Raw genomic sequence first — 27,370 nt, 5'->3', positions numbered from 1 at the left:
CCATGTATAAGTATATAAGGGGACAATACAAATATCTCGCTGAGGATCTGTTTATACCAAGGAAGGTGACGGGCACAAGGGGGCATTCTTTGCGTCTGGAGGAGAGAAGGTTTTTCCACCAACATAGAAGAGGTTTCTTTACTGTTAGGGCAGTGAGAATCTGGAATTGCTTGCCTGAGGAGGTGGTGATGGCGAACTCAGTCGAGGGGATCAAGAGAGGCCTGGATGTCTTCCTGGAGCAGAACAATATTGTATCATACAATTATTAGGTTCTGTAGAAGGACGTAGATCTGGGGATTTATTATGATGGAATATAGGCTGAACTGGATGGACAAATGTCTTTTTTCGGCCTTACTAACTATGTTACTATGTTACTATGTTACTATTACAGACACTGAACACTCGCACGGTTCTTGCGAGAATTATGTGCAGTTTTGAGGAATCAGACTCAGTGTTTTTATTATTTTTCATCTGGGACTTTACAGTACGTAAAAGAGTTACATCCCTCCACATTCTCTTGTTTTTATGTCCTTTTTTTTTTGGCAATGATGGTTGCAGTTGGAGAGCGCTGGTATAACCAGCAGAAAAATGAGGTTCTTATTGTCCTCGGTACGATGAGACAGACTGACTCCACGGGCAAAACCAGGCACCAAATGATTGCGGAATTGTTCCAATGTGAAGCAGGGCATAACCAGAACCCTGATGCAGAGGGCGAGTCAGAGACAGAGCAGAGCAGAGCAGAGGGCGAGTCAGAGACAGAGCAGAGGGCGAGTCAGAGACAGAGCAGAGGGCGAGTCAGAGACAGAGCAGAGGGCGAGTCAGAGACAGAGCAGAGGGCGAGTCAGAGACAGAGCAGAGGGCGAGTCAGAGACAGAGCAGAGGGCGAGTCAGAGACAGAGCAGAGGGCGAGTCAGAGACAGAGCAGAGGGCGAGGCTGAGACAGAGCAGAGGGCGAGGCTGAGACAGAGCAGAGGGCGAGGCTGAGACAGAGCAGAGGGCGAGGCTGAGACAGAGCAGAGGGCGAGGCTGAGACAGAGCAGAGGGCGAGGCTGAGACAGAGCAGAGGGCGAGGCTGAGACAGAGCAGAGGGCGAGGCTGAGACAGAGCAGAGGGCGAGGCTGAGACAGAGCAGAGGGCGAGGCTGAGACAGAGCAGAGGGCGAGGCTGAGACAGAGCAGAGGGCGAGGCTGAGACAGAGCAGAGGGCGAGGCTGAGACAGAGCAGAGGGCGAGGCTGAGACAGAGCAGAGGGCGAGGCTGAGACAGAGCAGAGGGCGAGGCTGAGACAGAGCAGAGGGCGAGGCTGAGACAGCGCAGAGGGCGAGGCTGAGACAGCGCAGAGGGCGAGGCTGAGACAGCGCAGAGGGCGAGGCTGAGACAGAGCAGAGGGCGAGGCTGAGACAGAGCAGAGGGCGAGGCTGAGACAGAGCAGAGGGCGAGGCTGAGACAGAGCAGAGGGCGAGGCTGAGACAGAGCAGAGGGCGAGGCTGAGACAGAGCAGAGGGCGAGGCTGAGACAGAGCAGAGGGCGAGGCTGAGACAGAGCAGAGGGCGAGGCTGAGACAGAGCAGAGGGCGAGGCTGAGACAGAGCAGAGGGCGAGGCTGAGACAGAGCAGAGGGCGAGGCTGAGACAGAGCAGAGGGCGAGGCTGAGACAGAGCAGAGGGCGAGGCTGAGACAGAGCAGAGGGCGAGGCTGAGACAGAGCAGAGGGCGAGGCTGAGACAGAGCAGAGGGCGAGGCTGAGACAGAGCAGAGGGCGAGGCTGAGACAGAGCAGAGGGCGAGGCTGAGACAGAGCAGAGGGCGAGGCTGAGACAGAGCAGAGGGCGAGGCTGAGACAGAGCAGAGGGCGAGGCTGAGACAGAGCAGAGGGCGAGGCTGAGACAGAGCAGAGGGCGAGGCTGAGACAGAGCAGAGGGCGAGGCTGAGACAGAGCAGAGGGCGAGGCTGAGACAGAGCAGAGGGCGAGGCTGAGACAGAGCAGAGGGCGAGGCTGAGACAGAGCAGAGGGCGAGGCTGAGACAGAGCAGAGGGCGAGGCTGAGACAGAGCAGAGGGCGAGGCTGAGACAGAGCAGAGGGCGAGGCTGAGACAGAGCAGAGGGCGAGGCTGAGACAGAGCAGAGGGCGAGGCTGAGACAGAGCAGAGCGCGAGGCTGAGACAGAGCAGAGCGCGAGGCTGAGACAGAGCAGAGCGCGAGGCTGAGACAGAGCAGAGCGCGAGGCTGAGACAGAGCAGAGCGCGAGGCTGAGACAGAGCAGAGCGCGAGGCTGAGACAGAGCAGAGCGCGAGGCTGAGACAGAGCAGAGCGCGAGGCTGAGACAGAGCAGAGCGCGAGGCTGAGACAGAGCAGAGCGCGAGGCTGAGACAGAGCAGAGCGCGAGGCTGAGACAGAGCAGAGCGCGAGGCTGAGACAGAGCAGAGCGCGAGGCTGAGACAGAGCAGAGCGCGAGGCTGAGAGAGCAGAGCGCGAGGCTGAGACAGAGCAGAGCGCGAGGCTGAGACAGAGCAGAGCGCGAGGCTGAGACAGAGCAGAGCGCGAGGCTGAGACAGAGCAGAGCGCGAGGCTGAGACAGAGCAGAGCGCGAGGCTGAGACAGAGCAGAGCGCGAGGCTGAGACAGAGCAGAGCGCGAGGCTGAGACAGAGCAGAGCGCGAGGCTGAGACAGAGCAGAGCGCGAGGCTGAGACAGAGCAGAGCGCGAGGCTGAGACAGAGCAGAGCGCGAGGCTGAGACAGAGCAGAGCGCGAGGCTGAGAGAGAGCAGAGCGCGAGTGCAAACTGGGGTTAGCACGAATCCAGAAGGAGACACCCGCCCCACAAAACATTGAGTCCAGTAACGTCTCCACCTTTAAGCCCCATCCTAAGCATTTTCTCTCATGGACCAGGATGGGGCATTTGACATATTTCTGCGGCGGTTTGAAAAGGCCTGCCGGCAGTACTAGCTGTTTAACCTCAGGGCTCAGAGGAATTGCTCTGGATGTGGTTGCCTTTCTCCTTCGAGACAAAGATGGAGGCTATGAGGCCATCAAACTGGCCCCGATTTAAAAAAAAGCACCAGCTGACTCCAGAGGTGTACAAGAAAAAGTAGGAGCTAAACTCCCAGGAGCAGGTGTGCGAAGCGAGTCAGGGGTGGGTCCTACTCCCAATAACCCAGAACAAGCTTCAGGTGGCCTGGGAAGATCCACACCGCGTACATCAGTGCCTCAATGACGTAAATTACGTGGTCACCATCTGGGACTAAGGGTCTATTGAGGACGCAGAATTCAACACACCGCTATCCATATCTCGCAGCTGTGAGCGGGGTTCAGTCCTTACTTGACCATCTTCACAGGTGTCTCAGGAAGTACACAGATAGCCATCCACCAGGCGGACACAGGGAGTCACCCCCCAGTCCAGCAACCCGCATACCGTGTCTCCTTAGAGGTGCAAAAAGACAAAGTCGGAGATACACACAGGGTCAAAATTGTTGGTACCCTTCGTTTAATGCAAAAAACCCACAATGGTCACAGAAATAACTGGAATCTGACAAAAGTAATAATAAATAAAAGATCTATTAAAATGAAGAAATGAAAGTCAGACATTGCTTTTCAGCCATGAGTCCACAGAATTTTGAAAAATAAAACTCCTGAAATCGGCCTGGACAGAAATTATGAAACCCTTGAAAATAATCTGACAAAGGGGACAGGTTAGATCGTGGTGTGTCCACTAACTATCATCACAGGTGTCTACAATCTTAGAATCAGTGAGTGGCCTACTGACTGTGCTGTGTGGTGACATGGTGCGTATCACACTCAACATGGACCAGAGGAAGCAACAGAGAGATGTCTCAGGAGATTAGAAAGAAAATTATAGACAGACATGTTACAGGTAAAAGTTATAAGACATCTCCAAGCAGCTGGATGTTCCTGTGACTACAGCTGCACATATTATTCAGAAATGTAAGATCCATGGGACTGTAGCCGACCTCCCTGGACGTGGCCGTAGGAGGAACATTGATGACAAATCAAAGAGACAGATAATATGAATGGTAACAAAAGAGTCCAGAAAACTTCTAAACAGATCAAAGGTGAATTTCAAGCTGAAGGACCATCAGTGTCAGATCGCACCATCCGTCGTTGTATGAGCCAAAGTGGACTTCATGGGAGACGACCAAGGAGGACACCATTGTTGAAAAAAATCATAAAAAGACAGACTGGAATTTGCCAAACTACATGTTGACAAGCCCCAAAGCTTCTGGGAGAATGTCCTATGGACAAATGAGACAAAAATGGAACTTTTTGGTGAGGCACATCAGCTCTATGTTCACAGACAGAAAAATGAAGAATATCAAGAAAAGAACACTGTGCCTACTGTGAAATATGGAGGAGGCTCTGTTATGTTCTGGGGCTGCTTTGCTGCATCTGGCACAGGGTGTCTAGAATCTGTGCAGGGTACAATGAAATATCGAGACTATCAAGGGATTCTAGAGAGAAATGTGCTGCCCAGTGTCAGAAAGCTTGGTCTCAGTCGCAAGTCATTGGTCTTGCAACAGGATAATGACCAAAAACACACAGCTAAAAACAGCCAAGAATGGCTAAGAGGAAAACATGGACTATTCTGAAGTGTCCTTCTATCAGCCCTGACCGAAATCCTACTGAGCATCTTTGGAAAGAGCTGAAACATGCCGTCTGGAAGAGGCAACCTACAAACATGAGACAACTGGAGCAGTTTGCTCTTGAGGAGTGGGCAAAAGTACCTGTCGGGAGGTGCAGAAGTCTCATTGACAGTTACCGGAATCGTCTGATTGCGGTGATTGCCTCAAAAGGTTGTGCAACAAAATATTAAATTAAGGGAACCATCATTTCTGTCCAGGCCGATTTCATGAGGTTTATTCTTTTCTTAAATTCTGTGGAAGCATGGTGGAAAAGCGATGACTGACCTTCATTTGTTCATTTTCATTGGTCTTTTATTTCTTATTACTTTTGTCAGATTCCAGTTATTTCTGTGACCATTGTGGGTTTTTCTGTCATTAATCGACAGGGACCAACAATTTTGACCACGTGTGTAGATGAAATGCTGTGCCTGGGGGTGATCCAAAAGTGTGTGGGCCTCGTCTGTGGTCCTGGACCCAAAAAAGGACCAAACAACTAAATTCTGTGTGGGCTACAGGAGGCTAAATGCCATCACGGCTCCCGATACATACCCAATGCCGCGCATCGATGAGCTGCCGGATCGCTTAGCCCGTGCCCGGTACTGCACAATCATGGACCTGTGTTCACGTTACCAGCAGATTCCTATGTCTCGAGAAGCACAGGAAAGGTCCACATCCATCACCTCATCTGGGCTGTATGAATCCCTCGTCATGCCCTTTGGCATGGGAAATACACCTGCCACTTTACAGCGATGGGTCAACCAGCTGCTCGAGGGACTAGAGGGGTTTGCCGTTGCTTACCTGGATGACATTGCCGTCTTTAGCCCCGCCAGGAAGGAGCACTTCGGGCACCTGGTGCAGGTTCTCAGACGGGTCCAGGGTCCTGGTTTTACTATAAAGCCGGGAAAGTGTCTGTGATCTTTGAACAACCCCTTTCACATAGACCTTTTAGGGTACATTCCCATGGTCAGTAAACGCTGCGGGTTGGACATTGTGTACTTGTGCGGCGTCCAGATGTTACAGCATAGTGGATGGGATTTCAAGACACCCCATGCCCACTATGCGTGCACTGACACCCGCGGCTCACCCGCAGAGATGGACATGTGGCGCGTCTTTCCAGACTGCAGCATGTCAATTTATATTGTAGAGACGCTCTGTCTCCATAACATAAATCTCACCCGTACAATGTATTGGACGTGGTGATTCCGCACGGTTCAGTGATCACATGTGGATTCACCTGCGCTCAACAGCCGGCAGCAGAGGTGCTGCGTCCAGAGCGCTGCCAATTACATGTGCACACACCCTTAAAGCTGGCTAGGGCAGAGGCCAGGAACTTGGTTATTAAGTCGTTTTCTTTTAGTTGCCTCAAGTTTGTCAGGTGATTGCTGCTTCTTTTCTGTGACGGCTTCTGCCAGGCATCTGTCATCTCCTCAGTTTATTCTAACATCCATGCTACAAGCAGAGATATTTCCAAGTTCAGTCCGCCTTACTGAGACGTTGTCCACACTAACCTCTAAGCAAGTTACCAACTTCTCATGACTGTTCACATCTGACCTCTGCAATCAAGGTCTCGCATCTCTTCCAAGCAATCTATACTTTATTGCTTTCTTGCATTTCATCACTGCCCTGCTAGGACATACCAGACTGCAGTTACTTCTTTGTTACATTGCTCCTATTAACTATTACCCTGCAAGAAGATACTTTTGTTTTTAACATACGAGAAAAATGGTCCTAGTTTCATCAGTGAAAAAAAAAAAGTTTTCCTACCTTCTCCTATCTAGTGGTCCGTGCCAAACACACAGCACTCGGAGCTTTATCAGGATAGTCTGAGGCCTGGAGGCAACAGCAAAAGAAGGTCGTCAAGACGCTGATCCTGAGCGTGATCCAGAAGGATTGGAGGAGCGCAATTCACGAGTGTCTGGTGAAGTAAGGAGAAGCTCGGAGCTTTGGGGTGGAAGGTCCATGAGGGTCAATTAGCAGCCCACCCTCGCTATACTGCAAGGAGAGACCCCCGAGATACACACTGCTCCCTGTAACACTAGATCCCATCGTCACGTCTGCTGCACGTCGGTGTCTGCACTCGCTCTGGTCACATTGGAGGCCGTGCACAATTCTCCTAACGAAGAGTGGGACAATAAATGTGTGACAGCATCAGGCTGCGGAGAAGATGGCCGATCTCACAACAATTCTCCCTCCTGTGTCACCAGCGGACTGTAAAGGGTTAATCGGAGTCTCTCACCACAGACAGTACATAAAGCGCAGAACAGGGACGGATTTATCTCTGCTGCTCCACTCTACACAGGAATCACTGGGATAAGACACATAGATCCTCACAACCAGCAGATATTTGTGTAGGTTCTGTGCCGCCCTCTCCCGGGATCCCCCGCCACCTTCTCCCGGCATCACCCGCCACCTTCTCCCGGGATCACCCGCCGCCCTCTCCCAGCTTCCCCCGCCGCACTCTCCCGGGATCCCCCGCCGCACTCTCCTGGGATCCCCTGCCACCTTCTCCCGGGATCACCCGCCACCTTCTCCCGGGATCACCCGCCGCACTCTCCCAGCTTCCCCCGCCGCACTCTCCCGGGTTCCTTCGCCGCCTTCTCCCGTCGCTCTCTCCCTGGATCCCTGCCACACTCTCCTGGGATCACCCGCCACACTCTCCCGGGATCCCCCGCCGCACTCTCCCGGGTTCCTTCGCCGCCTTCTCCCAGCTTCTCCCGTCGCTCTCTCCCTGGATCCCTGCCACACTCTCCTGGGATCCCCCGCCACACTCTCCCGGGATCCCCCGCCGCACTCCCCCGGGTTCCTTCACCGCACTCTCCCTGGTTCCTTCCCAGCCTTCTCCAGAGATCCCCCGCCACACTCTCCCAGCTTCCCCCGCCGCACTCTCCTTGGTTCCTTCGCAGCCTTCTCCCGTCGCCCTCTCCCTGGATCCCTGCCACACTCTCCCGGGATCCCCCGCGGCACTCCCCCGGGTTCCTTCACCGCACTCTCCCTGGTTCCTTCACAGCCTTCTCCAGAGATCCCCCGCCACACTCTCTCGGGATCCCCCGCCACACTCTCCCAGCTTCCCCCACCGCACTCTCCCGGGTTCCTTCACCGCCTTCTCCCAGCTTCTCCCGTCGCTCTCTCCCTGGATCCCCGCCACACTCTCCAGGGATCCCCGCCACACTCTCCAGGGATCCCCACCACACTCTCCCGGGATCCCCCGCCGCACTCCCCCAGGTTCCTTCACCGCACTCTCCCTGGTTCCTTCGCCGCCCTCTCCCAGGATCCCCCGCCACACTCTCCCGGGGTCCCCCGCCACACTCTCCCGGGGTCCCCCGCCACACTCTCACAGGTTCCTTCGCCATCTTCTCCCAAGATCCCCCACCGCCCTCTCCCGGAACCCCCTGCCACACTCTCCTGGGATCCCCCGCCGCCCTCTCCCGGGATCCCCCACTGCCATTTCCTGGGATCCCCCGCCGCCTTCTCCCAGCTTCCCCCACCGCAATCTCCCGGGATCCCCCGCCACCCTCTTCCAGGATCCCCCACCATCCTCTCTTGGGTTTCCGCGCTTCCCTCTCCCGGGAGCACCTGCCGCCCTCTCCCAGCTTCCCCCGCCGCACTCTCCCAGCTTCTCCCGCCGCTCTCTCCCTGGATCCCTGCCACACTCTCCTGGGATCCCCCGCCACACTCTCCCGGGATCCCCCGCCACACTCTCCCGGGATCCCCACTACACTCTCCCGGGATCCCATGCCGCACTCCCCCGGGTTCCTTCGCCGCCTTCTCCCGAGATCCCCCGCCACACTCTCCCGGGGTCCCCCGCCATCTTTTCCCAAGATCCCCCACCGCCCTCTCCCGGGATCCCCCTCCACACTCTCCCAGGATCCCCCGCCGCACTCTCCCGGGTTCCCCCGCCGCCATTTCCTGGGATCCCCCGCCGCACTCTCCCGCCACCCTCTTCCAGGATCCCCCGCCATCCTCTCTTGGGTTTCCCCACTTCCCTCTCCCGGGATCCTCCGTCACCCTCTCCCAGGATCCCACGCTGCTCTCTCCCGGGATCCCCAATCACCTTCTCCCAGGATCCCCTGCCGCCCTCTCTTGGGTTTCTCCGCTGCCCTCTCCCAGGATCCCCCGCCGCCCTCTTGGGTTTCCCTGCTGCCTTCTCCCGGGATCTCCCATCGCCCTCTCCCGGGGATCCCCCGCCGCCCTCTCCCAGGATCCCACGCTGCTCTCTCCCGGGATCCCCCACCTCCTTCTTCCAGCTTCCCCCACCGCCCTCTCCCGGGATCCCTGGCCGCCCTCTCTTGGGTTTCCCCGCCGCCCTCTCTTGGGTTTCCCCGCCGCCCTCTCTTGGGTTTCCCCGCCGCCCTCTCCTTGGATCCCCCGCCGCCCTCTCTTGGGTTTCCCCGCCGCCCTCTCTTGGGTTTCCCCGCCGCCCTCTCCTTGGATCCCCCGCTGCCCTCTCTTGGGTTTCCCCGCTGCCCTCTCTTGGGTTTCCCCGCCGCCCTCTCTTGGGTTTCCCCGCCGCCCTCTCTTGGGTTTCCCCGCCGCCCTCTCCTTGGATCCCCCGCCGCCCTCTCTTGGGTTTCCCCGCCGCCCTCTCTTGGGTTTCCCCGCCGCCCTCTCCTTGGATCCCCCGCTGCCCTCTCTTGGGTTTCCCCGCTGCCCTCTCTTGGGTTTCCCCGCCGCCCTCTCTTGGGTTTCCCCGCCGCCCTCTCTTGGGTTTCCCCGCCGCCCTCTCCTTGGATCCCCCGCCGCCCTCTCTTGGGTTTCCCCGCCGCCCTCTCTTGGGTTTCCCCGCCGCCCTCTCTTGGGTTTCCCCGCCGCCCTCTCTTGGGTTTCCCCGCCGCCCTCTCTTGGGTTTCCCCGCCGCCCTCTCTTGGGTTTCCCCGCCGCCCTCTCTTGGGTTTCCCCGCCGCCCTCTCTTGGGTTTCCCCGCCGCCCTCTCTTGGGTTTCCCCGCCGCCCTCTCTTGGGTTTCCCCGCCGCCCTCTCTTGGGTTTCCCCGCCGCCCTCTCTTGGGTTTCCCCGCCACCCTCTCTTGGGTTTCCCCGCCGCCCTCTCTTGGGTTTCCCCGCCGCCCTCTCTTGGGTTTCCCCGCCGCCCTCTCTTGGGTTTCCCCGCCGCCCTCTCTTGGGTTTCCCCGCCGCCCTCTCTTGGGTTTCCCCGCCGCCCTCTCTTGGGTTTCCCCGCCGCCCTCTCCCAGGATCCCCAGTGATGAGCCCCAGTTCCCCGGTTCTGGTCGCACTCCCCGTCCGTTGTGTGTGGGATGGGCCGGACGTCACTGGATCAGACCCGTTCTCTGCTCTGCCCTCAGGCCGACGCTCTGACTCCAGATAACCGGAGAAACCACCGACCCCTGTATGACCCCGGCCAATCACAACCACAGGGGCCGCTGCCCTCACACCGACACCTGCAGTCACCGCGGCGACTACACAGGAAGTAACTACTGACCAAATACTGAACGTGTGAGCGCAGAGGAGCAGCGGACACTGAGGGGGCACAGGAATCTCACCGGAATGGCGGGAAATCTGCTGCTGGCTGACACCAGAGAACACGAGCTGCACACAACCAGGACGGAGCTGCTGCACTGAGAGCGGAAGGACCTGTGGTGACGTCACCGTCATGTGATCAGGTGAGGAGTTTAAATAGAGGTAAAGTCTTCCTCCTGCGTTGATCACATGACGCCCCTGAGCCCCGCCCCCCCCCCCCGATCACATGACAATGACGTTCCACAGGTCATTCCCCACTTATCTCCTGAGCTCCGCCCCCTGATCACATGACGGTGACGTCACCCCAGGTTCTTCAGCTCTCAGTGCAGCAGCTCCGTCCTGGTTGTGTGCAGCTCGTGTTCTCTGGTGTCAGCCAGCAGCAGATTTCCCGCCATTCCGGTGAGATTACAGGAGGGTTTGTGGTAAATCTGTGAGAGGAGAGTGTGGGGTGAGATCAGAGCTGTTCCTGTGGAGGCTCCTGCTCCCTGTGACTGCGGCTCCTCAGTGTTGGGGACGGGCAGCATTGTATGGGGGATGTGCAGCGTCTGCTCCTCATCTCACGGCCCCGCTGGAGGTGTAGTTACCACGGTGACCGTCCTCTGCTGGAGGTGTAGTTACCACGGTGACCATCCTCTGCTGGAGGTGTAGTTACCACGGTGACCGTCCTCTGCTGGCGGTGTAGTTACCACGGTGACCGTCCTCTGCTGGCGGTGTAGTTACCACGGTGACCGTCCTCTGCTGGCGGTGTAGTTACCACGGTGACCGTCCTCCTCTGGAGGTGTAGTTACCACGGTGACCGTCCTCCTCTGGCAGTGTAGTTACCACGGTGACCGTCCTCCTCTGGCGGTGTAGTTACCACGGTGACCGTCCTCCTCTGGCGGTGTAGTTACCACGGTGACCGTCCTCTGCTGGCGGTGTAGTTACCACGGCGACCGTCCTCTGCTGGCGGTGTGGTTACCACGGCGACCGTCCTCTGCTGGCGATGTGGTTACCACGGCGACCGTCCTCTGCTGGCGGTGTGGTTACCACGGCGACCGTCCTCTGCTGGCGGTGTGGTTACCACGGCGACCGTCCTCTGCTGGCGGTGTGGTTACCACGGCGACCGTCCTCTGCTGGCGGTGTGGTTACCACGGCGACCGTCCTCTGCTGGCGGTGTGGTTACCACGGCGACCGTCCTCTGCTGGCGGTGTGGTTACCACGGCAACCGTCCTCTGCTGGCGATGTGGTTACCACGGCGACCGTCCTCTGCTGGCGGTGTGGTTACCACGGCGACCGTCCTCTGCTGGCGGTGTGGTTACCACGGCGACCGTCCTCTGCTGGCGGTGTGGTTACCACGGCGACCGTCCTCTGCTGGCGGTGTGGTTACCACGGCGACCGTCCTCTGCTGGCGGTGTGGTTACCACGGCGACCGTCCTCTGCTGGCGGTGTGGTTACCACGGCGACCGTCCTCTGCTGGCGGTGTGGTTACCACGGCGACCGTCCTCTGCTGGCGGTGTGGTTACCACGGCGACCGTCCTCTGCTGGCGGTGTGGTTACCACGGCGACCGTCCTCTGCTGGCGGTGTGGTTACCACGGCGACCGTCCTCTGCTGGCGGTGTGGTTACCACGGCGACCGTCCTCTGCTGGCGGTGTGGTTACCACGGCGACCGTCCTCTGCTGGCGGTGTGGTTACCACGGCAACCGTCCTCTGCTGGCGATGTGGTTACCACGGCGACCGTCCTCTGCTGGCGATGTGGTTACCACGGCGACCGTCCTCTGCTGGCGGTGTGGTTACCACGGCGACCGTCCTCTGCTGTATCGGGGGACACTGAGGACACAGGACAGTTGCAGTGGCCCCCAGTGCACAGACATCCCGTGGGCAGTGAGGTAACCTGTTTTTTGGGGGAATCCTCACTTTGTTTCCATTTTAGGCCTAAAGTGTCCTGAGCTCTGGAGCCGTGAGGAATCTCCGGCGCTCGCCTGCTAGATAGAGGCGGGATGACTCCTGATGTTCCGGACCCGTCTGTGCTCAGCGCCGGCGCCCACATCACATACGTCCGCCCGATGTCGGAGGGTGCAGCACATGTCAGGCAGCGTTTACCTTTCCTGTGTGATTTCTCGTCATTACACATAACTTGGTGACTTCTTCCCTGGGTGGATTGGATGGATGTTACCGACATCTGGGGAGAATTTCGTGTCAATAGCATCTTTACTAATCGGTGCCGTGTCCAATGCTGCCCTCACCGCTGGGTATACATGTGCCTCCTATGTGTACGAGTTTAGATGATGTAACTATGGGGTTAATGGTAATTTATTTAGCAGTGTTATGTGGTGCATAGAAGTGATTCCAGGGTTCCGCCTGCACATTGTTTTCTTTTCGCAGGCGTCGTCCCTTTACTCCTGTGGCTCCAGCGCAGGCGTCGTCCCTTTACTCCTGTGGCTCCAGCGCAGGCGTCGTCCCTTTACTCCTGTGGCTCCAGCGCAGGCGTCGTCCCTTTACTCCTGTGGCTCCAGCGCAGGCGTCGTCCCTTTACTCCTGTGGCTCCAGCGCCGGCGTCGTCCCTTTACTCCTGTGGCTCCAGCGCAGGCGTCGTCCCTTTACTCCTGTGGCTCCAGCGCAGGCGTCGTCCCTTTACTCCTGTGGCTCCAGCGCCGGCGTCGTCCCTTTACTCCTGTGGCTCCAGCGCCGGCGTCGTCCCTTTACTCCTGTGGCTCCAGCGCCGGCGTCGTCCCTTTACTCCTGTGGCTCCAGCGCCGGCGTCGTCCCTTTACTCCTGTGGCTCCAGCGCCGGCGTCGTCCCTTTACTCCTGTGGCTCCAGCGCCGGCGTCGTCCCTTTACTCCTGTGGCTCCAGCGCAGGCGTCGTCCCTTTACTCCTGTGGCTCCAGCGCAGGCGTCGTCCCTTTACTCCTGTGGCTCCAGCGCAGGCGTCGTCCCTTTACTCCTGTGGCTCCAGCGCAGGCGTCGTCCCTTTACTCCTGTGGCTCCAGCGCCGGCGGCGTCCCTTTACTCCTGTGGCTCCAGCGCCGGCGGCGTCCCTTTACTCCTGTGGCTCCAGCGCCGGCGTCGTCCCTTTACTCCTGTGGCTCCAGCGCCGGCGTCGTCCCTTTACTCCTGTGGCTCCAGCGCAGGCGTCGTCCCTTTACTCCTGTGGCTCCAGCGCCGGCGTCGTCCCTTTACTCCTGTGGCTCCAGCGCAGGCGTCGTCCCTTTACTCCTGTGGCTCCAGCGCAGGCGTCGTCCCTTTACTCCTGTGGCTCCAGCGCAGGCGTCGTCCCTTTACTCCTGTGGCTCCAGCGCAGGCGTCGTCCCTTTACTCCTGTGGCTCCAGCGCAGGCGTCGTCCCTTTACTCCTGTGGCTCCAGCGCAGGCGTCGTCCCTTTACTCCTGTGGCTCCAGCGCAGGCCGCTCTCCATGTCTGCTGCAGTTCTAAGCAGAAGGGATTCATGGCGATGCTGGAGAATTTGAGCGACGTGCGATGAACTTTGTGCAAATCCCCCTCATTGGCTGATATTGTTTGACAAGATTTTATTGGTCAGAGAATAATCACATGACCTTGGGCGCGGCCAGGCGGGCTTGACTCTGATGACTTGCGCATATAATGTACTATAGGCAATCTGGAGGGACTGTGGAAGCCTTTATAAAAGCAGAAGCAGGAAATGCAGCAGCGGTTTTGTGAGATCACGGCATAGCCCAGCTTAGCCATAGAACACTGAAGAAGCTGCAGATAGTGTGTGACAGCAGTGAAGAAGACTGCATTTAATATAGGTGGTCCAAGGATTGGAGAAAGAGAGGAGTGTCACTGTCTTATGCCCCTCGCAAGAGTATGAATGTGGAGGAAGCTGAGGACATCATGGACGGACACCTCGCCCATCTCCGTCACAGCCAGATGTTTCACTTAGTATTCCGCACATTCCCTCTTCCTGCTCTGCTGCCATGACAGGCCATTTTTTTCCGATTGCCGACTTTCAGTTCCGCAATTGACATATCTTCTCTGACCCCTAGTGAGATGCCTCGTCCCTTAAGCCGCGGCTTTTCAGGTGCTAAGATATTGCACAATGTCTTTCAGTAATGTGTTATACTGCAGCGGGGTTGGTGCAGTGCGACAGATAGGCAGTGGCCACAGAAAGTTCATAAATGGAGTCTTTATGTTCAGAGCTCACACGTAGAAGTGATGTCCTTCGGATCACACAGGCCAGAACTCAAAACCACCATGCCTTTTGGGTGCGTCAGCCGTCTGGAAGTCCGTGGCTCTGTGTTAGCTCCACACAGACCTGGGTTGCACAGAGCCTCCTGCTCTGCAACTTGCAAACTCCAACACTGACACACCCAAGGCAAAAACTGACAGATTTAAATGGAATTATGGCCATAGAGCCTCTTTCAAAACCCGGAGTGGAGAGATGGCATCGCCCCACTACCAAACCTGCAAATCCCTCTAAAAATAAAATCCCTTAACAGATTTTCCTAAAAATCTGACCGAGTCGCTACTTGGACCCAATCAATTCTTTCTTTTCTTTTGCCTTGTGACTTAAAGGTGTCCTGCTGTGAACCCAAGGCACTCCAGTGGGGTTTAATAGTACTCTGTTCTCATCCTGGGGGACACACATCCGCCCTCGCATATGATCCCCCCTCACAGTGTTCAATAAGAACAGTCAAATTGTTCTTGGATGAGATGGGGCAGAGGAGTTGGAGGATATGACTGAAACGCCCAGCTTTGATGGAGGTCATAGCATTGGCAGCCACGGTGGTAGTGGCACTCGGCAAATCTAGAGGTGAGAATCAGGAGGCGAAACAAGAACATCAGGACATTTCCCACACTGAAGCAGAGTCTGGGATGATGATGATTGTGACAACACAGCATTTTATCTTAATTATCCAGACGTCTATTTTCAGTAAGCCAGGAACCATAGGCTGTTATCTATATGTTGACGTTTGAATTTATTTTGAATTGATTTTGAATTTCTTCACTTGGACAAGAGTCTGAAAATGTTGACTCTTCCTGTAGGTTAAATTGGTGAATGGTCGTGATTTAACTCTTAGATCAGCTCAAACAGATTATTGAACTGTTATCTTTGCATAACAAGGATGCAGGGTGATTGAACAATGTGTGTGCTGGCTTGTTGATTACACATTATGCCCAGGCCATGCCGTTTGTTGACTTGCAAACATTGAAGGATAAACTAAATAATTAAACATTGCGAGTTAATCTCATCACCCCTTCTCCTTGACCTGTGAATAATGACTTGAAGAACAGTTGTGAACTATAAAAAGGGGATATGCCTCTGTAACAAGACATCCAGAGATACAAAGATCCAGAGACGCTTTACAAAACAGCCAGGAACACTACAGGATAGCTGCCAGACCATGGCTCCATCACCAGGGATACAGATTTGACATTCTGAAAGATGTCCGCTAAGGGGACCACAGCCCCGGCTGAATGAATACAAGTTTGCTCCATTGAACCCATGGATATGTTTGGGGAAGTCAGGATTTGGACCCATTGGTGACCTGAGCCCCATTGATACATTTCGGAAAGCCAAGAGTGGGACCCACCGATCACCTGGCTCCATGGAGATGTTCGGAGAAGCCAGGTTGTGACCCTCCGGTCACCTGGCCTTGTACCTCAATGGACTGTCAGCTTCCTAAGCTTATCATTACCTCCTCTCTGTGTGTGCCACTGGTGGGGGTTGTTGGCCCTGGAAGCTCTGAATTCGTAGCTGCTCTTAACTTGGCGGGTCAAAGGAAGGATGAGATTCTGTAATTTTGCACCATCTGGTGTATTTTGCTGGGACTGTTCTATGTGTTATTTGCCTGTTTTGTGGTATAAAAAAATATTGCCACACTGTTTTACCCTCACCCTGTGGTATCTGAGCAGTATTATACACATGGTAAAAGGCGAGCAGGCGTTTGGTGGGATGAACCCTGGTCCATGTGGTTTTGGCAAGTGGACTAAGCACCTGTTGACCCCTGTGTCTCCAAATTTAACTATGTAAGGAGATTTTGACTCTGTTCCAAGTGACTCTACAGGATGTCAGCGTAGGAGTCCACAGCACCAACTGGAAGAACACATTTCTCCATTTTTTTTTAATTTTTTTTTTGGTGTTGTCAAAAGAAAAGAAAAAAGTAACCTCTTCCAGACATGCGCAATACATATACGGCTTTGTGAGAGCTGCGTAAGTACGGCAGCATGATTGCGCAGCCTCCCTCTAAGCGCCGCGGCGATCGTGTGCAGGTGTCAGCTGACAGCCCGCTGCCACGCCGATGATCGGATCTATCATTGTAAAGGAAACAACCTAGGGGATTTTGGCTCCGGTTGGAAGAATACAGATCTGCTCCATTGACCATCGCTGGACCATCTATACGTTTAGAGAAAGCCAGAATTGGGACCTGCTAGTCACCTGGCTCCATGGAGACTGTCACGTTAATATATAAAATGGAGTAGGATTTTTCATTTTCCCCCTGTTATCACACACACACACACACACACACACACACACACACACACACACACACACACACACACACACACACACACACACTGCATGTGGCCCCCGTCGCAGTCCACTGCACTAGGGATATCTGTCTCTGGCTCTTGAAACCTGAAACTCCCCACTGCTGTTCTCCCCCTACTCCTCCTCCTCCAAGCCAGAATTGTGTGCAAGTCTCTATTGTCTAAACTCCATGTGCTTGTTGAAAAGGGGGAAATATTATATAAGCAATAACGCGCCGTCAAGGTATGATAGAGAGATGCCAGAAACATATCCAGAACGTGCGTTAATAGAGCTTCCCAATGGGGCCTCTTGCTGGAGTCTGGTCCCAAGAGAACCAGAGAAATGGATTTCTCATAAACAGAGCGGAATAGCCAGACCACGTTTGGATTCAATAGAAAGCTCATTTCAATATAAGATGAGGGGTGTGTGTGCCGTGATTCTGCTAGGTTCGCAAGCACATCTAGGAGTTTTATACATTTCCGTATCAAAATGTGCACCCTGGCAGCTATGGGAGGGTGCAGGTAAACCAGCCCCTTTAGTGATGTCACAAGCCTGCAGGTATAAGTCACTGCACTCAACCCAGCCTTCTTTCTTGCTTGGGACCTTAATGCATGAAGACCCTTGGTCATGCATTGTGATGTCTGGATCCTTAACCAGCATGCTTAGCCTGCAATGACTTAAGCAAAATGTGAGTTTTTATCTTTCTTTAATCCATGTTTTTTTATAATTGCTGTACATACTTTGTCGCATATTGTAAAATCTATATACCTTTTATTAACACTGCCTAATCTTTTTGGAGTAAACTATAAAACTACTAGTTCGTCTTCATGTTCTGTGCGAATTTTTCACATGCCTGAAGTAACTACGCTACTAATTTGGGTTGGCTCGAACCCCTCTGAGGGGAAATCTGAGCTGGTGGCAGCGAAGTGTATTCTGGGCTAGGTGGGTACCGCTGGCATTGACGGAACTTGGTTTTATAAGCTATTGTCTGGCTGCGGCCGGAGCATTTATAATTCCCTCGCTGCAGCGTGCCTGCTAGTCAGTCCACAGTGAAGCGGCCGGTCCGGCGACTAATTATCCCAGGTATAGTTCCCTGACTGACCTGAGGGTAAGGGGGCGCCGGAGAGCTGCAAGTTCCGAAGCGGAACTGGCAAGCGGGATTTACATAAATCTCTGCAGTTCGTGATATTGTAGCAGCAGTGGGATAACTAAAATAAGCCCCTGCGGTAAATTGATAGGTCAATAACCTTGTTGGTGTTTTCATCACATTGTAGCAGTGTCGGGATAACTAAGATAAGCCCCCCTGCACATGTGATAGCCTTGTGCTGGCCAAAGGTCACCCCCGATCCGTGACATATTGGTGGCAGCACGGTGGGAATCGTTACAGAGACGTTTAGAGAAGTCAGGTTGTGATCTTCGGATCAACTGGCTTTGTACCTTGTATGGACTTAATGGACTGTCATCTTCTAACATTTGTCGTTACCACCTCTCTGTATATACACCGCAGGTGGGGTAGCGACCGGGATCTCTAAAGTAACATAATCTGCCATTATCCCAGGTCAGCGGAAGGGTGAGATCCTGTAATGTGCACCTTCTTGGGGTATTTTGCTGGGACTGTTCGATGTGTTATCTGCCTGTTTTGTGGTTCAATAAAGCATTGCCACCCTGTTTTACCCTCACCCTGTGTTGTCTGGGTAGCATTACACCCCGATTGTTCGGTGGGACGATCCCTGGTTCATGCGGTTTCGGCTAGCGGACCTGGCCGCCCACCGAATCCCTGTGTCTCCACACCTGTGATCCGGCCGAGTCCGTTTTTTAGGATTTCATAAAAGTGCCGTCGGCCGTTTTGTGCGCTTCTGAAAAGAATGATACTCCTGAAATTAGACCAGAGGGAGTCCACAGTAACTCTGCTGCCTCATTATAGTGAATGGATCCATCGGTGGTTCCATCTGAATCACGTCACTCAGAGATTTAGATGGAAACCCCAAAGTAAGTGCTCAGTGTAGAGCGCAGGATAAATGTGATCATAAATGTTATGTAAAATGTTCCCAATGAAATCTTCAACTCAATCCACAAAAAGCAAGTCTCCACTCAGGTCCATCATCTGTTAACGGAAATTTAGGTGGGCTTCCACGTTACTGGTAAAACGAAGGCTCTGGAAAAGCAAAATGGCTCCTCACTCTCCAAAAGAAATTAAGCAAATTCTCCGCTCCCAAATCCAAATGCCCCCCTCCCTTCTGAGCCCCAGTGTGCCTAAACCACATATAGCGCCCACATGTTTGGCATTTCTGTAGTGATGAGAGCCCACCTGAATATACAGGAACGTGTCTCCAGAAGCATGAGCGGGGCATAATGTACTGGTCACTACAACGTACTGGTCAGTGACCACTACAACTTACTGGTCACTACAACCAGGGCCGTATTTAGAGTTTCTGCTGCCCTAGGCACTTTTCGTCCTGCCTCCCCCATTGGTGAGTATAACTCTATCGGCAGTGACTTGGGCTACTTTCACATCAGCGATTTTTGACATTTTGTGGCAGATCCGGCAGTTTTTCCACATCCGTAACGGATCACTTACGGCAACAGTGCGTTCGGCCTCATTCATTCCCTATGGGACTTGCGGAAAAGTGCGGCACTTTTGGTTTTGCCGCATTCCGACAAATGCGGTACTCGCAGCAACAGGAAAAAAAAATGCTGCTAGCAGTGTTTTTTTTGTCTCGCCTCAAGTGCAAAACCTCAAGTGCCGTACATGTCTGCAAGTCCCATAGGGAAAGAATGAGGCCGAACGCAGTGTTGCCGGCCCGTAAGTGATACGTTACGCGGCAGATGCGGAAAAACTGCAGTATCTCTTGTCAGGATTCCCTGACCGCTGCCACCAATTTGTCACGATTTACACCGTGACCGTCACCCCTACGTCACGGATCGGGGTGACTTTAGGCCAATAGACGGCTATCACATGTGCAGGGGGGCTTATCTTAGTTATCCCTCCACTTCACAATGTGATGAAAAAACACACACAAGGCTATTGACCTCTTAATTTACAGCAGGGGCTTATCTTAGGTATCCCACTGCTTTTCAATATACCACGAACTGCAGAGATTTATGTATATCCCGCTTACAGTTCCACTTAACACTTGCAGCTCTCTGGCGCCCCCCTTACTCTCAGGTCAAATTTGGTACTGCACCTGGAGTAATTAGTCGCCAGACAGGCTGCCTGCTATGTACTGGCTATTGGGCACGCTGCAGCGACGCGATACACTACTCCCACTCAGGCAGGAACAATAATTATCATCGCCGCAGTCGCTACAACATCACCCCAAAAGCCTGCCACCAGCTTCGATTAAACGGGTCCGAAGCTAACCCAACACAACAGTAGCGTAATTCCCTTCAGGAGACTTAGGGTACGGTTTAGAACAGGAGAATGAACTAGTATTAAATAATATACCCCATCAAAAGTTTCAGGCAGTGTTTTATCAAAATATTTTACAAAGATGTTACAAATGAGACAATTGCAAATATGTACAAGGTAATTATAACATAAAGGGGATTAAAGGAGAAAAGATAACACTCACATGTTCTCAGTTCATTGCATTGCAGGCAACCATATGTTCCAGTTCATTGGACGTGCTCAGGGCTCTCCAAGAGAAGACAAGAAATCAAGAAGACTGAGCTGGGGATCTTGGCATACAGTTATAGCTTCAGCCTGTGACATCCCAGAAAGGGGTTGGATCACCTCGTCCCTCCTACCTCTTCAGTCTAACTAAACTTTAAACTATTTTCTCTAATTTCTATAACTTCGCTACAAAACATGTCATAGTCATAACAAACCCAGCATTCATCTCGGATTAACGTGGGCATTCTAATGAGATCAAATATGTCCTATCTGGGATACATATTTACAGAGAAATCCCTACTTCTTTACCAGATGGAGTTCAAAGCCTGTGTTTAGAGGGATGGGCAGATCCACCGAGGGAGAGTAAGAATATATATTTTCGTGTTCTTAACGTAAACGGTTTGCATAATATCTTACAAAAACAGAACAAAGAACTTCCATGGATTTCTGGAAACTTCTAGGCACTTCTAAACAGTTCTCTGCTGGAGGAAGATTTGAGCCTAGTCGTAAATACCTTTCGGCCATAAAACTCCCCCCAGTACATTGACATGGCAGCTCTTGGCTGAGTGAAAGGGAAGGGGGGCTTTTTAGCCCACAGCCTGCTAGCAAGAGAAACTACTTATATGATATTTCATACCATATCGTGACACTTGTTCCTACCTGTCCGCAGAGGTTGGCACCCTTTTAAAACGCAATTGGCGCCGCCGCTCCTTGTCCTCTAGCCATGGTCATCATCGCTGCCCCCCTCTTCAGCCTCACCCTGTTGGATGCAGGACGCAGACTTCCCTCAGCAGCCTCTCCTCACTCCCGTAAGCAGCCTCCACCTGCCAGATGCAGCCTCCCCCTGCCAGATGCAGCCACCTCAGCAGCCTCCCCTCTCCTCACCAGCCTCTCATATCCTCCCCTTAGCAGCCTCTCATCTCATCACCAGCCTCGCCTCTCATCTCCTCTCCTCAGCAGCCTCCCCTCTCCTCAGCAGCCTCTCATAACCTCCCCTTATCAGCCTCTCATCTCATCACCAGCCTCGCCTCTCATCTCCTCTCCTCAGCAGCCTCCCCTCTCCTCAGCAGCCTCTCATCTTCTCACCTCAGCAGCCTCCCTTCTCACCAGCCTCCCCTCTCCTCACCAGCCTCTCATCTCCTCAGCAGCCTCCCCGCCTCTCCTCACCAGCCTCTCCTCACCAGTCTCTCCTCACCAGCCTCTTTTCACCAGCCTCTCATCTCCTCTCCTCAGCAGCCTCCCTTCTCCTCAGCAGCCTCCCTTCTCCTCAGCAGCCTCCCTTCTCCTCAGCAACCTCTACTGTCCTCAGCAGCCTCTCCTCACCAGCCTCCCCTCTCCTCACCAGCCTCCCCTCATCTCCTCTCCTCACCAGCCTCTCATCTCCTCACCAGCCTCCCCTCTCCTCACCAGCCTCTCCTCTCATATCCTCTCCTCAGCAGCCTCCCCTCTCCTCAGAAGCCTCCCCTCTCCTCAGCAGCCTCTCATCTCTCCTCTGCAGCCTCTCATATCCTCTCCTCACTCACATCAGTAGACTCCCCTCTCAGCAGCCTCTCCTCAGCAGCCTCTCCTCAGCAGCCTCTCCTCTCCTCAGCAGCCTTTCCTCAGCAGCCTCCCATCTCCTCAGCAGTCTCCCATCTCCTCAGCAGTCTCCCATCTCCTCAGCAGCCTCCCATCTCCTCAGCAGCCTCTCATCTCCTCAGCAGCCTCTCATCTCCTTTCCTCAGCAGCCTCTCATCTCCTCAGCAGCCTCACCTCTCAGCAGCCTCTCATCTACCCACCAGCCTCCCCTCTCATCACCAGCCTCCCCTCTCCTCACCAGCCTCCCCTCTCCTCTCCTCACCAGCCTCTCATCTCCTTTCCTCAGCAGCCTCGCCTTTCCTCAGCAGCCTCTCATCTCAGCAGCCTCCTCTTTCCTCACCAGCCTCCCCTCTCCTCACCAGCCTCCCCTCTCATCTCCTCTCCTCAGCAGCCTCTCATCTGCTCTCCTCACCAGCCTCCTCCTCAGCAGCCTCCCCTCTCATCTCTCAGCAGCTTCCCCTCTCCTCTCCTCAGCAGCCTCTCCTCTCCACAGCAGCCTCCCCTCTCCTCTCCTCAGCAGCCTCCCCTCTCCTGAGCAATCTCTCCTCAGCAGCCTCTCCTCAGCAGCCTCCCTTCTCCTCAGCAGCCTCCCTTCTCCTCAGCAGCCTCCCTTCTCCTCAGCAGCCTCTCCTGTCCTCAGCAGCCTCTCCTCTCCACAGCAGCCTCCCCTCTCCTCTCCTCAGCAGCCTCCCCTCTCCTGAGCAATCTCTCCTCAGCAGCCTCTCCTCAGCAGCCTCTCATCTCCCCTTAGCAGCCTCTCCTCACTCACATCAGTAGACTCCCCTCTCCTCAGCAGCCTCCTCTCTCCTCAGCAGCCAATCATCCCTCTCCTCAGCAGCCTCCCCTCCTCAGCAGCCTCCCCTCTCCTCACCAGCCCCTCCTCACCAGCCTCTTCTCACCAGCCTCTCATCTCCTCTCACCAGCCTCTCATCTCCTCTCCTCACCAGCCTCCCCTTTCCTCACCAGCCTCCCCTCTCTTCACCAGCCTCCCCTCTCATCTCCTCTCCTCAGCAGCCTCTCATCTGCTCTCCTCAGCAGCCTTCCCTCTCCTCAGCAGCTTCTCATCTCCTTCCTCAGCAGCCTCTCATATCCTCCCCTTAGCAGCCTCTCCTCACTCACATCAGTAGACTCCCCTCTCCTCAGCAGCCTCCTCTCTCAGCATCCTCTCATCTCCTCTCCTCAGCAGCCTCTCATATCTCCTCAGCAGCCTCTCATCTCCTCAGCAGCCTCTCATCTCCTCTCCTCACCAGCCTCTCCTCAGCAGCCTCTCCTCTCCTCAGCAACTTCTCCTTAGCAGCCTCTCCTCTCCTCAGCAGCCTCTCCTCTCCTCAGCAGCCTCGCCTCTCCTCAGCAGCCTCGCCTCTAGTCAACAGCCTCGCCTCTCCTCAGCAGCCTCTCCTCACCAGTCTCCCCTCTCATCTCCTCTCCTCACCAGCCTCTCCTCACCAGCCTCCCCTCTCATCTCCCCTCTCCTCAGCAGCCTCCCCTCTCCTCAGCAGCCTCCCCTCTCCTCAGCAGCCTCTCATATCCTCCCCTTAGCAGCCTCTCCTCACTCACATCAGTAGACTCTCCTCTCAGCAGCCTCCCCTCTCCTCAGCAGCCTCCCATCTCCTCAGCAGCCTACCCTCTCCTCCTCACCAGCCTCTCATCTAATCTCCTCAGCAGCCTCTCCTCACTAGCCTCCCCTCTCATTTCCTCTCCTCACCAGCCTCCCATCTCCTCAGCAGCCTCTCATATCCTCCCCTTAGCAGCCTCTCCTCACTCACATCAGTAGGCTCCCCTCTCCTCAGCAGCCTCCTCTCTCCTCAGCAGCCTCTCATCTCCTCTCCTCAGCAGCCTCCCCTCTCACCAGCCTCCCCTCTGATATCCTCTCCTCAGCAGCCTCTCATCTGATCTCCTCACCAGCGTCTCATCTCAGCAGCCTCCCCTCTTCTCAGCAGCCTCTCATCTCCTCTCCTCAGCAGCCTCCCATCTCCTCAGCAACCTCCCCTCTCAGCAGCCTCTCATATCCTCCCCTTAGCAGCCTCTCCTCACTCACATCAGTAGACTCCCGTGTCTCCTCTCTCACCTCACTCCTCTCTGCAGCTTCCCACATATGGGGTATCGGTGAACTCAGGAGAATTTGGAGCTAAAAATGATTTTTGTGGGAAATTTTTTTTTTAATTTTTTTATGTTATAAACTTCTGTGAAGCACCTGGGTGTTCAAGGTACTCAATACACATCTAGATAAGTTCCCTGAGGGGTCTAGTTTCCAAAATGGGGTCACTTGTGGGGGTTTCCACTGTTTAGGCACATCAGGGGCTCTTCAAACGTGAAGTAGTGACCACTAATTATTCCAGCAAATTTCACATTCAAAAAGTCAAATGACGCTCCTTCCCTTCCAAGCCTTGCTGTGCGCCCAAACAGTAGTTTTCCTCCTCATTTTGGGTATTGGCATGCTCAGGAGAAATGGCACAACAAATTGTATGGTCCATAATTAGAAACACCGTGCTACAAGTCCCTAGACAGAATTGCCTCCTACCTCAATTAACCATTGCCTTACGTAACCGCAAACTAATAATAAATCCACATTCATCAGTGCATGTGCAGTATAAATTCCCTATCCATGCTATGCTGAGTGGATAATATAACAAATAATTATTTGATGCTGTTCACGGGATAATCCCTGTATATGTTCTGCACATTTCTGGGTTAACGTACCTTATATATCCCGGAATGTAATTCTGTGTACCTTATTCTAGTAGACCGAATAGATACCAGGCCGGGCCCACTTGATGACCGTACGATTGGCAAAAAGGTGTCTCGTCTTTCCTTGCGGAGCAGGAATAAGTAGTATTCCGAACGGTCCTGGTAATGGACCTGCACCGTTCGGTGCTGGACACAGAGGCAGGAAAGTGTTGCTGTTCCGTGCAGAGTCAGCGACGTCCTGGCTTGTGGCGTCCCTGGTTACACGGAAAAAAGATGGCCGACACAGGTAGGCAGCGTGTGACGTCACGGGCCTACGGAGCCTCACTGAGACTCACTTTTGGTCGTGCGGTCATCAAGTTACATTCCGGGATATATAAGGTACGTTAACCCAGAAATCTTTTTGACGGAACAGGCACAGTCTGTCTGAAATACCAGCAGCACTTGCCCCCTCTCAGGTGTAGCGCCAGTGTGTTTTGAATCGTTAAATTGTATGGTCCATTTTCTCTTGTTCCCCTTGCGAAAGCTAAAAAAAAATAGGTCTAAAGTAAAATATTTGTAAAAGAAACGTAAATGTTTATTTACTTAATAAAAGTTTTTTTATTCGGACTCCCATGACAGCACACGAGAGAGGGGATCCGCCCTTAAGGAACAGGAAACCTACAGATACAAAAGGGCGGCACCTCTCCCCATGCATCAGTTGGTTTCCTGTTCCTGAAGGGACTGGATGCCTATAGAAACTACAGGAGTCCAGGCCGGCCGGGCCGATTCTGGTGGCGAGAGGGTCTCCCACTTCGGCCGGTGCGGGTACCTGAAGTAGTCACGGTGGCCCTGGCAGGGCGGCACGGCGGTGACTAGGCAGCGAGGAGCGGTCGCCAGGGGGTGTCCGGTCTCCGGGGCCAGCGTCTGGTAAGTCGCCCTTCCCGTGGGCTGTGGGTCTCTCTGGAGCAGGGGGGAGCGCGGCGGCATCTGGGGGGCGCCGATCGGATCGTAGCTGGCCGGCCTCGGCGTTCCACGAGAGCTGCAGCGCTGACAGGAAGCGCTGTAAGCTGTGGTGACGTCGGGGGGCGGAGCCGGCGACGTCTTCCGGATCGGTGAGCTCCTGCGCATGCGCGGGGGCTCCAAGATGGCGGCGCCCACCGGAGATCATGCCGCAATCCCTCCGGAGCGACGATTGATTCCCCACAGCTGCGGGGGGGCGGGAAAATTAAACAAACAAGCTGGGCAAGGTGCGCTGACCGAAGGAGGGGCCTTATAAGGCGGCTCCAGCAGCATGTTCCCGGGTTCTGGCTCCAATTTACTGAAAATGGATTCAGATCAGGATCAGCAGGTTGTGCTGCTGGAACAAGCATCCCAGAAACCCAAGGAGAAGGAACATGAAAAAAGGAGCGATGGTTCGGGCCGCAGAAGCTCCTCCAGACAGGGGTCTGGAGGGTCAGCCAAAAAGGATCCCCCTCGTGCTTCGGTATTTCTGGGTGTGAGCAGCCACTGGTAAGTGATCTTCGAGAAAGTTCACTTAGTGACTAGTCTCCCCTCATGTGTTTTATGCAGGGAAGGAAAAACGTCAGTAAGGCGAAGCATAGGGAATGTGCCATCTGCGGGGTTCCCTTGCCTGACTCACACCCTAAAAAACTATGTGACCCCTGTATCCAGCAGACGGTGAGGTTCTGGAAGGAGGGGAGGGGGTATAGCATGTAGATTTTACACTCTAGTCTACCTTACTTATCCCCGTAGGTAGCCGAAGAATCCTCCTCTATTACGGCCAGTCTCAAGGAGATGATTAGAATGGAGGTTAAAGAGTCTTTTAAAAACCTTTCACAGTCAGGAGGTTCTAGGCAGAGAACTGAGTGGGCATCTGATTCGTCTGTGGAAAAGGACAAGTCCGAAGAATCAGACAATTCAGCAGCATCATCCTCCTCTTCGGAAGAAGACGCTGCTCGGTTTTGCCTACCCCTAGAAAGGATAGACAAATTGGTAAAGGCGGTCAGAGGCACAATGGGTATATCGGAACCCAAGCCTCAACTATCCAAAGAACAAATGATGTTCAGTGGATTGGAGCAAAAGAAGCGCAGAGTGTTTCCTTTAAATGAGAAAATACAAGATCTTATTAATAGGGAATGGAGGAAACCTGAGAGAAAAGGCTCCTTACCACCTGCGCAAAAACGCCGATACCCTTTTGATGACCCAGCAGTAGGTAACTGGGAGAAAGCACCCAAGCTGGATGCAGCAATTGCCAAGGTAGCTAAACGATCTTCTCTCCCATTTGAAGATATGGGAACACTTAAAGACCCCCTGGATAGGAAAGTGGATACCTTCCTGAAGGGAACCTGGGAGATGGCAGCTGGCTCCTTAAGACCTGCGGTAGCTTCAACCTGCACGGCAAGGTCAATGATGGTCTGGCTGGACCAGTTGGAGACCCAATTAAAACAAGGGGCCTCTAGAGAGTCCATTCTCTCAGCATTACCTGTAATCCAGGAGGGGGCGGCTTTTTTATCAGACGCCTCAATTGACTCCGTAAAGTTGGCAGCTAGAGCAGCAGGACTTTCTAATGCTGCAAGGAGAGCCCTATGGCTGAAATGCTGGCCGGGGGATATGCAGGCAAAAGCGAAGCTCTGCGCTATCCCTTGTAAAGGCGAATATTTATTTGGGCCTACCCTGGATGAACTCCTGGAGAAAGCAGGAGATGATAAGAAAAAGTTTCCCAACCTGTTCAATCCATACCGTCGTCCCTTCAACAAAAGAAGGTTCAACCGGGGAGGAAAGCGAGCCTTTTCACCAGGGAGAGATCGTCCTAGATGGGAGGATAGGCGAAAGCGAGGTACAGGTCTCATGTTTCGCCGTAACCAGACGGAAAATAAAAAACAAGACCAATGACTGGCAATTCCAGTGGGAGGGAGACTATTGCATTTCTCGGCAGAGT

The 27,370-nt window shown here is 54.2% G+C and overlaps 3 protein-coding genes across 4 annotated transcripts in view; 1 reads left to right on the top strand and 2 right to left on the bottom strand.

Moving 5' to 3' along the window:
• The window catches only part of LOC138657449 (zinc finger protein ZFP2-like), a 51,629-nt gene extending 41,324 nt beyond the window's left edge, over positions 1 to 10,305 (bottom strand). The window contains exon 1 of one of the 2 annotated variants that reach the window (XM_069745243.1): positions 10,129 to 10,305. The gene's annotated coding sequence lies outside the window, so the exon portion shown is untranslated. The remainder of the gene's footprint in view (positions 1 to 10,128) is intronic. The other variant, XM_069745244.1, reaches the window with a different exon arrangement.
• On the bottom strand, positions 8,345 to 10,240 carry LOC138657904 (spidroin-1-like). Its single transcript, XM_069745508.1, has one exon. The coding sequence runs from the start codon at positions 10,238 to 10,240 to the stop codon at positions 8,345 to 8,347; it is 1,896 nt and encodes a 631-aa protein (XP_069601609.1).
• A 91-nt stretch (positions 10,306 to 10,396) lies between the features above and the next one.
• The window catches only part of LOC138657451 (oocyte zinc finger protein XlCOF22-like), an 86,533-nt gene continuing 69,559 nt past the window's right edge, over positions 10,397 to 27,370 (top strand). The window contains exon 1 of the mRNA XM_069745246.1: positions 10,397 to 10,504. The gene's annotated coding sequence lies outside the window, so the exon portion shown is untranslated. The remainder of the gene's footprint in view (positions 10,505 to 27,370) is intronic.

This window comes from Ranitomeya imitator, chromosome 1 (genome assembly GCF_032444005.1).
Source record: "Ranitomeya imitator isolate aRanImi1 chromosome 1, aRanImi1.pri, whole genome shotgun sequence".
In the NCBI taxonomy this organism is placed as follows: Eukaryota; Metazoa; Chordata; class Amphibia; order Anura; family Dendrobatidae; genus Ranitomeya; species Ranitomeya imitator.
The sequence above is the reverse complement of the archived record's forward strand: the minus strand, read 5'-3'. Positions and strand labels throughout refer to the sequence as shown.

Excerpts from the sequence above, each read along its gene's own strand:
- LOC138657904 (XM_069745508.1), bottom strand. The coding sequence starts at position 10,240 with ATGACGGTGACGTCACCACAGGTCCTTCCGCTCTCAGTGCAGCAGCTC.